Genomic DNA, 13598 nt, shown 5'->3' with positions numbered 1-13598 from the left:
GTGATGTACTGTCACTATTACTATAGTTTCATGCATATTTTTCAGAGCAGAACTCTTCATCTTTTATGAAGTGGTGGAAGGCTTTGCTGGAACTAACCAACACTGTATTACCCACACAAAGAACGTTTAGCAAAAAAAAAGCCATAGGATGACCGCAATCTGCTTTTCTCACCTTTTATGTAGACGGAGGAATTCTCCCTCGGAATTCTTTTCCACAGTAAATCTCGCTGTTGTTTATTACACCTTATTGGAATCCATTCAATAACATACCATAGGAAAGCAGATTCAGGTGCCTCCCATGTGACCAAGATCCCATCATGATCTGAAGATAAGAGTTTCATATTTCTAGGAGGTGGGCAATCTGCAAGAGAAAAGATGTCAAATGTTAACCCAAACTGATTAGGCCCCATTCACAGAAAACATTTTACAACTTTTATCAATTCACAAACATTCCAAGAAATTGCCTAGAATGCTGTGAAATGCAACTGGCAATATTATGTGACAAATCAGAGGTGTTCCTATTCACTATGTTTTTCTGCAGGGAAAACATTTTACTCTGTGGGGAATGTCCTTCTCCTACACTCCTACCAAATCAGAGTTGATCAGTGATGGCTCCTCTACTAAAGCAGAGAAGTATAGCCCCACCAGCCAGGTTAGGCGGGGCTGGGCTCGCCGCTGTCAGAGGGAGCAGAAGTGGGTTGTACTCCCTCCCTAAGTGCGCATTATGGCTTGGCCGACACTCTGGGGCCAGCCAGATAGTAATGCGCACTAGGCATGTTCTTCACTGGGCTGTGTTGCACAACCCTGTTGAGAACATGCTCAGGCTCCCAGTTACTACCTGAGAGGCCAAACAGGCCGCTCAGACCAATCACGAGGCTGCTCCTGCAGCGTTGTGATTGGCTGGGAGATTCCGGGGGCCTGGGTGCTTCCAGTGGCATTTCATGCACCCCCCCCCCTCCCCGCCCCACCCCCTCCGTACAGAGGCAGCCACCATTGGAGTTGATCCAATACTCTTCTCATTCATGAAGGGCAGTTCCAATTTCTAACCATTTTCCAGAGTACGAAGATGTCAGATTGGAGTTTATGAATGGCCACAAATTTATATTTTTGTTGGCATTCAAAAACTTACAAGACTAATCCTACTCCATTCATGGAATTTACTTCTTTTTTTGTCCAGCCATTTTTATTGTTTTTTGGAAACACACAATTGGTAAACACATAATGCACATTGCATACATAAGGAGCATATAATGAAACTGATATGAGTACTGCATATCAACAAGAGGTGATACAGGGAATTATTCTGATTATAGAATTAATATTTATAATGACCTTGGTCAAAGCAGAGATCTCCACCTAGGAACCAGAGCTTGAGGGTTGGTGGGTGAGGCGGGGACGGGTGGTGCACTTGGCCACAGCATCAGAAAAAATGTACAGCTTACACATCTCCCATCCAAAGTCCTCATGCTCTATCATGTGTGATTGGCCATCCTCTGGCCATATAAACTGTCCTTTCAAGGATGCAGCAGTGATCCATACCAGTGTGTCATTCTTTCAATGTGGAGGGATACTGAGCTCTCCAATAACTTGCAATATTGCATTTCGTCAGCAATCTTCCAATATCAATAAAGGTATGTTGGGCGCGTGTGCCATCCATCTCCTTCATAATCCCCAGGAGAGTAATGTTATGTGTCCTTTTGACTGGAAAAACCAGCACTCAGTATGGTTGGGTGACAGAGCATTCCAAGAACGTATGAAAAAGGGTGCCCTGTCCTGTTAGGGTTTACATCTAGTGCAAGTTCGGAAAGAGGATCATTTAATCTGATGTAAATGGACAGGAAAAGAGAATATCCTATGGAAATAGTGAAGCTGAACAAGCCGAAGTCTGGTTGAGATGGCAAGTGTGCAGATAGCAATCTTAGTTTCTCTCAAGCCATCATGATTGAGGGAGCCCACATCTACGGTCCAAACTTCTCGTAGTGGCAACAGTGAGTACGGGGTGTTAGCCAGTAGTGTGTGGTGAATTTGTGTGATATGTTTCTTGCCCAGGGGTTCCTATATCAGTATAGCCTCTAAAGGGTCATATTCTGGGTGTTAATTCAACTCTTAGGGGGTTAAGTGTACATCAGAGTAAGAGAAAGTGTAAAAATTGACATTTATGACTCTGAAACTCGATAGTTCTGCAAAGAATTTGATCCCCAGCCAGATGTCTCTCAGTATCGCAGATATCCTCACATTCGTGGCAGAGACCTCTGAATCAATAAATGCTGATGTGCCAGCAGGGGCGGCTGGTGACATTTGAAAGTGGTGGGCCGTAAAATGATGATCATACTGCACCGTAGTGAGCGAGCGCTGCGAGATAGCCGGAACCCCCTAAGGAGGGTTCGGGGGGATTCCCCCCGAGAAAATTGTGAAAAAGCGTGCACAAATGGTGCATTTTCAAGCAAATTTGAGAAAGCAGGAAGGTTAATAAAGCAATTGTGAAAGTGCAGTTATTACAATAATAGATGTCATAATATAGGTAGCTGCTTATTCAGTATAGCACAGAGCTTCATACATTCCGTCCTATTACGCTGAATTCGGAAATCACTATTACCCAATTCAGCGTACTAATTTTATCATGTTTGGAAAGATGAAATGCTAAGCCACGCCAACCGTATTTGAACCCATGACCTTCAGACTATACTTAGATTACTGCAGCGTTATAGTAACACACTGAGATACTTTACTTTTATATAAAATATTTGGGAGTATTAATGCAGCTTTCCCAGATGATCAAGGCATATACTGCAATTGAAATAAACAAAAAAGTTCACAGAAGTCATTATACAGGCAGTTGTAACCCAGGTAAAAGCTCAAAAATCGAAAGAAATTCTGAACAAGAAAGAAAAGGGATCTGTCTGTTTATAGCAAAACCTTCGCACACCGCAAGGTTTCTCCCTTCTAACAGCTGCCCTGCTAGTGGCTGCAGTGCGCCTTGAAAGATACTTCAGTGGGCTGTGCAGCACAGTGAGTGAAGTGAATGTATTTATCATAGTTTGAACAGAATGACTCAGAGGCCAGGATGTCTCAGTCTCACAGTGAGCTGAAATACACAGGAGGCTGACAGAACACCCAAGGCCCAAGCTGAATGCACTCAATAACTGGCCCAGGGGATCTCGAAACCCGCCACTGTGCCCCTCAAACTAGGATTCAAGGCGCTACACGTCCTCATTCCAAGTCAACAATTCCCCCCCTTGGCTCCAGTACATAAGCAGCCTGGGCTGGGGACACTCAGCACTTTGACGCATTGCATTCACAATCTGAACCAAAATCATGTTAGGTCAAATTGAAAAGAAGGCTACCTATGCCGCCTACAGTCTAGTCAGACACCTTGCTGTTCACTTATGCATTTTTATATAGCGCGCTGCGCGGACTTTACCCGAGGGTGTCAGAGTGCTTCACAACAATAGGAACAGTAATGATACTACACATGAGGAGAAAATTACAAGTGAACAAACAACGTACAACCGCAAACGTTAAGTTACATGAGGAGAAAAGTGATAAATGTGAGCAAACAAAATACAAGAGGTAGGAAATGGTACAATTATAGGAGGAAAAAAGTGACATCTGTGCAGGTTTGTTACAAAGGTATAATACAAAGTACTTGAACTTCACACTACAGTACAGTAGTAAATGCTGGGCCTGTGTCCAGTTCTGCCAGACAGGGAACGAACGGAGACCGAGAGTTAGTGTCTGTCTGCAGGCAGCCATGTGGTGAGTCGAACTGCGCAGCACACGAGCCCTAACGACACCACGACACTGGGCCTGTCCCAGCCAGCAGCAGGGGGCAATGACATGGTACAAACAAACACTCGCCTTTTTCAGCCAGGCCAGGACCCCCCCTGACCGCGCACAGAGCAGCTTCTGCCTGGTGGTGTCTATTCCCCCCCCCCCCCAGCTGCCTTTCCATCCAGCCCCCGGATCCTCCTGTCCCTTAGCCATCATGGTAACAAACATTGGTAAACTAAAGCCTCGGAGTCGGCCTCCATTCGATTCATGCCCGCCCCCGCCCAAATTGAAAAGATAAGAAGGCTACCTATGCTGCCTACCAGCCACAGAGTCGAGTCAGAGACACCTGTTTACTTGAACTTCTTGCTGCTGTGCACTGTACAGTACTTCCAAAAAACGCTGTCCGACCAATTCTGCCAGGGAACGAACAGAGAGACAGTCAGAGTTATGTCTGCAGCCACGTGGTGAGTCGGACAGTCGGACTGTGCAGCACGAGCCCTAGTAACGATGACACACCATAGGCTATACACACTCAGCAGCCAGCCAGCCAGCAGCGCGCACATCACCAAATGGCCAATCACTGCATGGCTTCACATGAAGTCACACAGTGATTGGCCATTAAGTGCGGCTGAGGCAGTGTGTGTGCTACCACCCATGCGCGGCATCCAATGATGGGTTGCCTGCAATACTGCGCGGTGGAACAGCCAATCCTGGCGCTGCATGCAGCTCCAGGATTGGCTAGCGGGGCCCAGTCACTATTCGCCCTTTGAGACCCCGGGGGCTGCGGCAGGCAGCGGCACGGCTGCTGTAAGAAACAGCACCCCCTTTGGGGCAACTCTAAAGGGGAAGGCTGAACCGCGCATGCTCGGGCTAGTTACCACCCAAATTTTCACCTGCGCAGACTGCTGCAGCTGAGTGTGGACTGGACTGTCACTCAAGCTAAAGCAGCCCAGCCCAGCCCCACCCCCTGATCACTCCTGAATGCTCCGGGTGTGTCCCGATTCCCGGAGATACAGTAGCGCTGCTGCGCTATTTCTTAGTGTACACTGCAGTGCTTGACGACGATGCATCCCAGGCTTAGTGGGGCTACGCCCCTACGCCCCAATGGACGCACCGCGCCTGTGTGCCAGCCTAGAATCCTTTTGTGAATTCCTGACAGGTGTAAATGTAGGCATTTTCAACGGCTAACATATGCTTATGGCTAGAAATACGCTCATGTATCGGACCCATGGTGCTTGCACACACACCAACATGTATTCTAATCACTTGTTTCTGGGCTTGCATCTACAGACTATATATAGCCATCCTGATAACTGAAATGAGAAGTGTTATGGAGTGGATAAACACAAGTATATTCGAAAGCATTATCAGTGCCATAAGTGGCTCCAAGCAATTTTTGCGGCTATTCCAAACATTAGTGCTTCATATTTCCCCTGCTTTCTTCCTCTTCATGTGTTACCATCCTCTTCATAACTTCATTTTCCTTATTCTTACTCTGGTCTCTCTTGTTTCACGTTCATTTCTTATTTTGGTACACTTTAGACATATTTTAAATAAAGGCGTTTTTGTGAAGTCACAGGAAACTGGCATTTTATTCAACAAATGAGCTTCTACAAATGTGCTCCGTCATTCAACCAACATGAATTCATGAGCCAGCAAACATGTGCAAGGCCTTCCTTAATTATTGAAGTGTGCGCCTGAATTTAGACTGATGAAAGGGAGGGATGAAATTGTAGCAGCGCTGGTATTCATTGACGGTGTAGAGTTGCAGAGTGTCACCTGACGCTTGAGATGTCGACAATAGAATACCACTTTTATTCCTCCAATCACTATTATTATGCTCGTGACCTCCATTCATTCCCAGACCACTTTGACTCTGCTTGCTAAGATGGTCAAATCAACAGAAAACAACAGCGCCATGGGAAAACTGGGTGCCAAAAAATTCTGCAGGAAAAACAGATGATAGCCAAGCTAATGGCAAAAGAAAACTCAAAAGGACAAAGAAATAAAAGGAGCAAACATAAAAAAAGAAGATAAGGCAACCCCATTGAGTAGATTTCAAACATTTTGGGGATTCACAAAAATCCCCAGCTGTAGTCATAAAAATAGGCTTCCTTTAGTACTAACACTCCTCTATAGATAAGCCTTCTGGTTGTTCACACAGGGGGAAATCTATGGATTTAAGTCCATGAAAGATGTGCATTAGCTCATCAAACATGTTTTTATTTTGTCCATCAGGAGAATACTTGGTCATCAGGGAATACCTATTGGTTACACCAGAGCTACCTTGGTAGGTCCAGGAGAGCTAGATTTATCGCAGAGTTTCAGTAAAAAAGTTCAGTTAATGTAACGTTTCCTGTGGTACTAAGATTCATCTGCGGGCATACATGTCCAAAGATCTCAAATCTGTGAACCAGGATCAGTCTTTTGCTAACTTAGACTGTCTTTGTGCACACCTGAGTTGAATTTTGGACTTCTGTAAATGCACCAAAAAGAACTACCTTGAGGAAAAGGGTGAAAAATGTAAAGACCCTACGAAGTAACAATAAAGACATAATTTTCAGGCTGTTCAGACTTGCCCCCTCTGCCCCACTTAATAATATTCCAGAAGGATCTGGAATTCTTATTGTCACTTGCTTCTTTAAGCTCCTGCCATCGGCGCTCATCCCATAGTCTCTTGGCCTTAAGGATAGCTCTTTTATACATCTGTCTGCCACGGTGGACGGCATCCAGATTGCCAGCCCTAATGACATTGCCCAGGTCGGCTCTAGCTTTCCTACAATCATCATTATACCACCTTAGCAATTTTGGGGTAGCTAATTTCTTGGTTTTGACAGTAGCAAAAAAATGGGCACTAACACACTTAAACAGGCTGTCATGGATTGGAGTTACATAGCTCAGATCAGTATTAACATTAACATCTTCTAGGGCTAGTAGAGCACTATCAACCTCCTCAGCTATTTTATTCAACACCTCTGGGTTGGAAGCTACGTTTGGCCAATTAAGACGCCTCATATCATTGGTAGGAACAATACTTGCGGGACAAGGCTCAACCCAATTTGCATGAGGTGAGTCCGGCTCCCACCAGCCGTGGGTGACACAGAGGGGATTATAGTCACTTTCCATGCGGTCATTGACCACCATGTCAACAATCGTATGCTAGAACTTCAGGCTACAGAGGACATAATCAATTCTACTTTTGCTACGCCCATTGTTAAATGTAGCAGCCCCAATCCTATCCTTTGAAGTCCTACCATTAAGTGCCCTAAGTCTCCTTTCATAACAGAAAGTGTTAATCTGTATGACTACCTCTGACCATTTCTTAACAGGTTCAAGTTCTACATTTGGTACCCCCCACTGACCATCTTCGTCTTCTTCTGCATGGTGCCAATCAGAAGCTACCAGGAGCTCAAAGGTAGAGTTTAGGTCACCGGCAACGATTACATTGGTATCCTGCAAGTAAAGCTCAATGAGGGAGTCCAAGGAAACTATAACCTGTGATTTTCCCCCTCGGACTCCCCTCACATAGACATTGTAAATGTCCAAGCATCCCATAGGGCCTAAATGCAATCTTAACACTTGGAAGTAATTTCTCTCTGAGGGTAATTCTTTGATAGCTAAAGGGATTTACTGTCTCACCCAGATGGTTTACTCACCCATTGCCCACCCCTTAACCCCCTTTATTGCAGTGACAAAAACATTTAAATAACCAGGGCAAAAATGTGGCTGAGATGACCAGGTCTCCTGGAAGAGGCAGACATCAAAATCTCCAATGAACGCTAACCATTCCGGTGATGACACTTTGGCGCAAAAGCCTGCTACATTCCAGGAAATTAGCGTCCGCCCCTTGGGTCCACCGCCCACAGAAGAAATATTCCTCATTCATAAGAATTGCCATAGTCCCCCTATCCGACCCTATGTCAGAAGAGATACTTGACTGAGTTAGACTAGCAGGCCTATCCTGGCTAAAACAAGTAGAGGGGCATATATTGACTTGTCGCAAACAATCTGGCCTAATGTTTGAACATACACCAGTGGGGCATCCAGACCCTTTGCAGGATGTTACTTCGATAAAGTGGTCAGCCCTATTAACATTACCAGTTTGTACCGCTACACTATTACTGGGCCCTAAGCTGCTGTCAATCATTTTAATTTCTATATCAAATCCTCCCCTGGCGACGTCCCCAGGGCTTGAGTCAGAGAGTGTTATCTCAGAAACAACTGGGAGTCAGTCAATATTTTCTAAGCCAGAGCACCCAGTGTTAATCCGCGGTTTCTGCACATAAGATAGGTTAAAAGGAGTATTCCTCAACTGGATACGGGAATGGACTGGAGGGCTGGTTCTAAATTGCAGGGCGAATAAATTATCGGCCAGTGACTCCGTTCTTAAAACCAATTCAATACAGTCGTATTGGCCGACATCCGAGGTTAGCCTAGTAGCCTTAGTAATGTCCTCCCTGATTACTGATCTGCAGCCTCTAACGTAACGTAGCCAATGAATGGCTTTGTTGGTCAGGGAGTCAACGCTCTCAAATTTACCCCATGACTAACTTGGGAACATTTGTCACGTAGATTTTATGGGGTCTACTAGGTTCAGCATCCTCTCTTCTTATTGGAATTTTCCCTCTATTGTGCACTTCATCAATAGTACCCCCCCTACTATCGGGTGTGGAGTGCTCCCTCACCGTTGTCTTCAACTGATGTGTCAGTTTATACTCAAATGGTTTTGACAATTTATTTTGCCCTTTCCTAGATGCAGTGAGTCCACTTGCCCTAACCTGCTCTGTAACGGTGGGTTGTATTGTATTCCCAGCCCTGGCTATGTTACCCTCAACTTGGGACCTCGGCCTAATACGGTTTGTTTTCAGAGGGAAAATATTACCATTAGTTGAGCTAGTTGAGCTAGGATTCAATGCGGGGTGTATCCTCTCACTTATCTGGGGTCCCACCATAGCAGATAAGTTTAAAATTAGGGTTTTCATAGACTCAATTTCATCTCTCAGAAGGGAAACTAAACTTGATAGGACACAAATCTCCTGCGAGACATTGTTGCACTTGGTGCCAGTTTATACCAAAGAAACAGGTACTTGATTTGGCAAAAGTTTAGAAATAGGATTGACAGTGGAGGCTAGCTCAGTGTCAGCTAAAAGGGGCGTGTCTATGGTAGGTCTATCACTATTTATATTGGCCAGGACAGAAAACTTGGAAACACAGGATACAAATTGGTTGGATAGAAAAGGCTGGCAACTATCAACTAAAGTCGAATTGTCAGTGTTATTCTCAATGGAACTATTAATTGGTACAGTTAGAGACCCTCTTGTGCCAGATTCAATTGAACCTTTGTGTTTTTTGTGAGAAACATAGCAGTCACCTCTATCCAATTGCGAAACAACACCAGTTACTTCTGCATCACTGCCTAGATTTGCCTCACATTCTTTCACCATGTTATCAATGTGATCAGGGACACAGTTGGCAGCTGCGTGTCTAGCCACCTTCCTTGCCTTTTTTCCCTTTCATGTCTTAGAAGAAGTCACAGTCTCGGCCCCGCCACTTTCCCCCTCCATTGACTTGCGCTTCCCTGTACGGATCTACCACTTCTCGTGGAATTCCAAACAAATAAAATACAGGGAAAACACCTCTTATTTAGTAGTCCACTAATTGTCCACGAGGAAGACTAAGCCCACCAGCTTTTACAGAACAAACATAACGAACAGGGGAACAGTACCTTTGTATGGGACACAGCAGTTGTGCCGCCGTCTCACAGGCCGCTTTGAACGAAGACTCAAGGGGGGGTGGCCCTGCCCTGGCTCTTTCTGGTGCTGACGGGCGCGAGACGGGCCAGCCCTTGGCCGCGGGGGCTCTCTGCTGTTTTTATTTGTGGCGCTGATCCTCTCATGATCTACTTGCGTGATCACACTGCCTGATGGGGGATGTAGTGCCAAAGGCGTCAGGGATGGTGGGCTGGTGCAGGGCTTCAACCGAGGGTCTCCAGGCAGTGCAACGACGAAACTGCAAAGAGCACAGCAAGGAACTTCAGAAGGACCAACAGGCAAGATCCAGGTACCAGAGAGCGCGTCCCCTTGTGAAGTCATTATACTGTCAATGTGGTCTTCACACTGTCTTTTGACTGTGTGTTGGCCTATTCCTTTCCCAAGCAATATGCCCACCAACACATGTGGATTACCATTTTATCAGGAGAACTCCCTGTACATGGAATGGAGGGACATTTTTTTACCAATACTTTGATTTTCTGCAGGTAGTCAAATGCGCTGGATTTCCTACAAGCCACATCACTTTAGCTTATCTAGGTTGCTTTGTTTCAGAAATGTCTGATATTGGTAGGTGTCCCTCGGTGCTGGCCGACCCGGACCAAAATGCATAACCTTGGGAAGCTGTCCAGTAAAAAGTATTCACTTGTGTTTAATGTGTGGGTCCCTGATCAAACCTGTTGAAAAACTTTGAATGTGTAGTACCCCAATACTCATGAGACCCAGTTAAACTAAAGTCTGGGTGAACCCTAGGCAGGAATGTGTTACTGAATGAGGGCGATTGGAGTGAATTACATTGTTCTGTGTAATCATACTAGTAATAGAAACTGCATTATGGGTAGATGTTAACAATATTGGTTCTGGTATCTTTTCTTTTAGGCCAGTGGACATACCTATGACCAGAAGACAGGTACCTTTACTATGCTTTTGAATCCAGTAACTTTCAACATTTTCAAAATGCACTGCACCCAGTTTATTGCCTGTGGACACCACAAATCCATAGAATACCCATGTATGTCTGATACTACCACACTAAGGAGATCCAGAACAACACAGTTAGGGGGTCAAACCTTGAAACGTAAAAAATTGCGTATAAAGAAAAGTGAAAGAAATGGCCAGGATTTGCAAAATATAAATCACTAAAAAAAAGTTATGTTCAGCATGTGCTAGCTGCCAACCAGTGAAGGCAGGCCTTGCTTGCACCAATAGATTGCTTGGGTTGCATGAAATTAGAAAAAATATAGTTTTTATATTTTCCATGTATACATTACATATTTGATTGTGCAGACTACATTACTTAGGAAAACTGACATGTATTTGGTGTTGCCGAACTCCAGACATTCAGGGCAACATTTACTTGGTTAGCATTTATGAAATTCAACAAAATATTGAGCAAATGCTTTAAAAATGTAAATATCTTTATATCTTCAGTCTGCTTGAGATAATTATGCATGATTTATCTCAATATATAGCCCTGATATACCAAAAGAAACAGTTTCTATTAACACACATAGGGCCAGATGTACATACTTTTCCTTTTGCGAGTCTCTAATTGTGAGTTTTTGTGACTCGCAATTAGGGACTCGCAAAATGAAATGTACTATTGTGTGTCAGACACATTAGCAAATCTAAAATGGGTCACAGGGGACCTGCCTCATCAATTCAATTTGCGACCCATTGGGAATGAGCAATGACACTGGGAGGGTGGCCTGCTGGGGACAGCAGACCACCATGCCTGTGTTTGCTGTTTAAATAAAGCAGTTTTTTTCACATGCAGCCCATGTTCCTTAACGGGAAAAGGGATACGTTTAAAAGAAAAAAATGAAAGGTTTTCTCATTATTTTTTAAAGGCAGGCAGTGGTCCTTGGAACCACTGCCTACTCTGAAAAAATGTTGGCGCCCCATTCACAAAGTTCCCATTTGCAAATGGCTTCCCACCAACTGGAAATTGGTGGTAACTGCGAATGTTTCGCGACTGCATTCCCAGTTGCAAAACATTCCTACATACCAGTGCAACTCGGTATTAGGGAGGGGCACCCGTAACATGGTCCTTCTTAATTGCCACTTGCAAACCCTTTTGTTTGTGACCTGTAAAATGCTTCTCACATCTGGCCCATAGAGACCAAAACTCCTAGCACAGAGATGCGCAAACACCCCAGAAGTGAAAGGTTTGCTGGATACCACATCAGACACTGCCTATCAAAAAAAGAGAGGGGTTATTAGAAGCTAATCAAGTTCCAGTTTCCATGATCCAAAAGACAATATTAATCCATATATAAGGGGGTTACTGTTTCTAATAGGACAGTAATTGTGTCTGAAGAAAGAAAAAGGTAAAGTAAGTAGCTAGGTACTGTACCAATTAAGAGAAGCCAGTCAACAAGATTGTCTCTTGTTGCCCTCACACATCCCTATGAATGTCACGCTTCATCATTGTCGATGCTCCTCATCGGGCCAGTACTGCAATGCCCTACAGGTCTCCCGAAGGGTCACTTTAATGGAGATCTTTTTATTTTGTCGTTTGACGAGTGTGAGAGCTTGTTATAGTGGGTTGTGAGAAGTGAGTGTAACATTAAATCATTAAAACTGGCTAGGGGATATCCCAAAAGTTTTAATATGTTGATTCCTTTGTCAGAGTAAAAAAAACCTATAGGTTAGTGGTACTTGTGGGGTAAGCCCCTAGTAGCTAGAAAAAGAAAAAGGTCGACATGTTTTGCACCTACAATTGGTCAAAAGGACCCCTGGTGCTTCATCAGGACCAATCACAGATTTAATTACACAGGGCTGTGTCTGGTGCCTTTCTACACCCAATAACCCTTTAATCTCCCTATTAGATAATTTTTTCAGCAAATTTCGGACTACTTTAAATATTATAAATACTTACTCAAGTATCTTGATGACACACCTGCTTGATCTAACTTCTTTAGAGGCTCACTACACCATTATTAAATTGCCACCACATTTAATATCAACAACCATTAACATGTTTTTAATATCACAAATTCCATTACCTTTTTGGAATCGGTATACACACGACACCACTCCAAGATGGCACATGAACATGTGCAATAGTGTGGACCATGCCTACTGAAGGTCAGGCAGCCGGAAGTGAGGCAATGGAACGGAACCTACTTGACGGATGCTGGTCCACCGTGCGGCCACCATTCAGGCATGCTTGGCTGAGGGTAGGTGCAGTGAGACGGCACCCTCAAAACAGTAAGTAGTTCTATTCACACACCGGTGGTGATGACTAAGAAACCGCGGATTACATCAGCCATGACCGCAGTTATTGATACATGCCTCCTCCTTTTTTCTCCCTCCTTGTCCAATTGACATAATAGCCTGTAATGGTGCAGGTCACTGTGCGCCAGCCTATGAAGTCCGTTCTTTAGAAGAATTTGGTAAGATTCCTATACTATCTATCCTATTATATTTCTGTATGGCTCTGTCCTATTACCACAATTAATACTAAGGAATAGATGTGATACTAACAAAATTAGGGGCATGTGGCAAGAAACAATCTCACCATTATACAAAAATGCTTAATGAATAGATGACAGACACTATGATCTTGAAATTGAGGATGGCGCCTGATTGTGAAATGATGTGCTTCTCGTTTTAATTTCCTGTATAACCAATATGTATTCTTCTTACGTCTGCTTACCACCTAGATACTATTAGTTCGATACCATCTAATATATATTTTACGTTCTATGTTTATCTATGTACCGTCTCTCTTTTTCTCTTAGCTTTCTAGGTCGCAGCAAAGGTGATACTTATCACGAGCAGGTGCCACCCTACAAAAAGAAATGGGACCCCTCATTCTGAATTTACAATTGGGGTTGACCTACTAATAACTTATAGTAATCTCGGTCCTGATGAAGTGCCAGGGATCATTTTGACCAATGTTAGGCGCAAAACATGTCGACCGTTTTCTTTTTCTAGCTAGTAGGGGTCATTATTACCCCACAAGTAGCACTAACCTATGTTTTTTTTTACTCTGACAGGGGAATCAGCATATTACATCTTTTGGGATATCCCCAGCCAGTTTTAATTATTTAG

The 13598-nt window shown here is 44.0% G+C and overlaps 1 protein-coding gene across 1 annotated transcript in view; it reads right to left on the bottom strand.

The window, feature by feature from the left end:
- Positions 1-13598, bottom strand: part of LOC147747364 (interleukin-12 receptor subunit beta-2-like) — a 710479-nt gene that overhangs the window by 340938 nt on the left and 355943 nt on the right. Inside the window, exon 10 of the mRNA XM_086936242.1 lies at positions 173-361. Within this exon, the coding sequence (XP_086792368.1) occupies positions 173-361 (189 nt within the window). The remainder of the gene's footprint in view (positions 1-172; positions 362-13598) is intronic.

This window comes from Lissotriton vulgaris, chromosome 1_1 (genome assembly GCF_964263255.1).
Source record: "Lissotriton vulgaris chromosome 1_1, aLisVul1.2, whole genome shotgun sequence".
Classification (NCBI taxonomy): Eukaryota; Metazoa; Chordata; class Amphibia; order Caudata; family Salamandridae; genus Lissotriton; species Lissotriton vulgaris.
The sequence above is the reverse complement of the archived record's forward strand: the minus strand, read 5'-3'. Positions and strand labels throughout refer to the sequence as shown.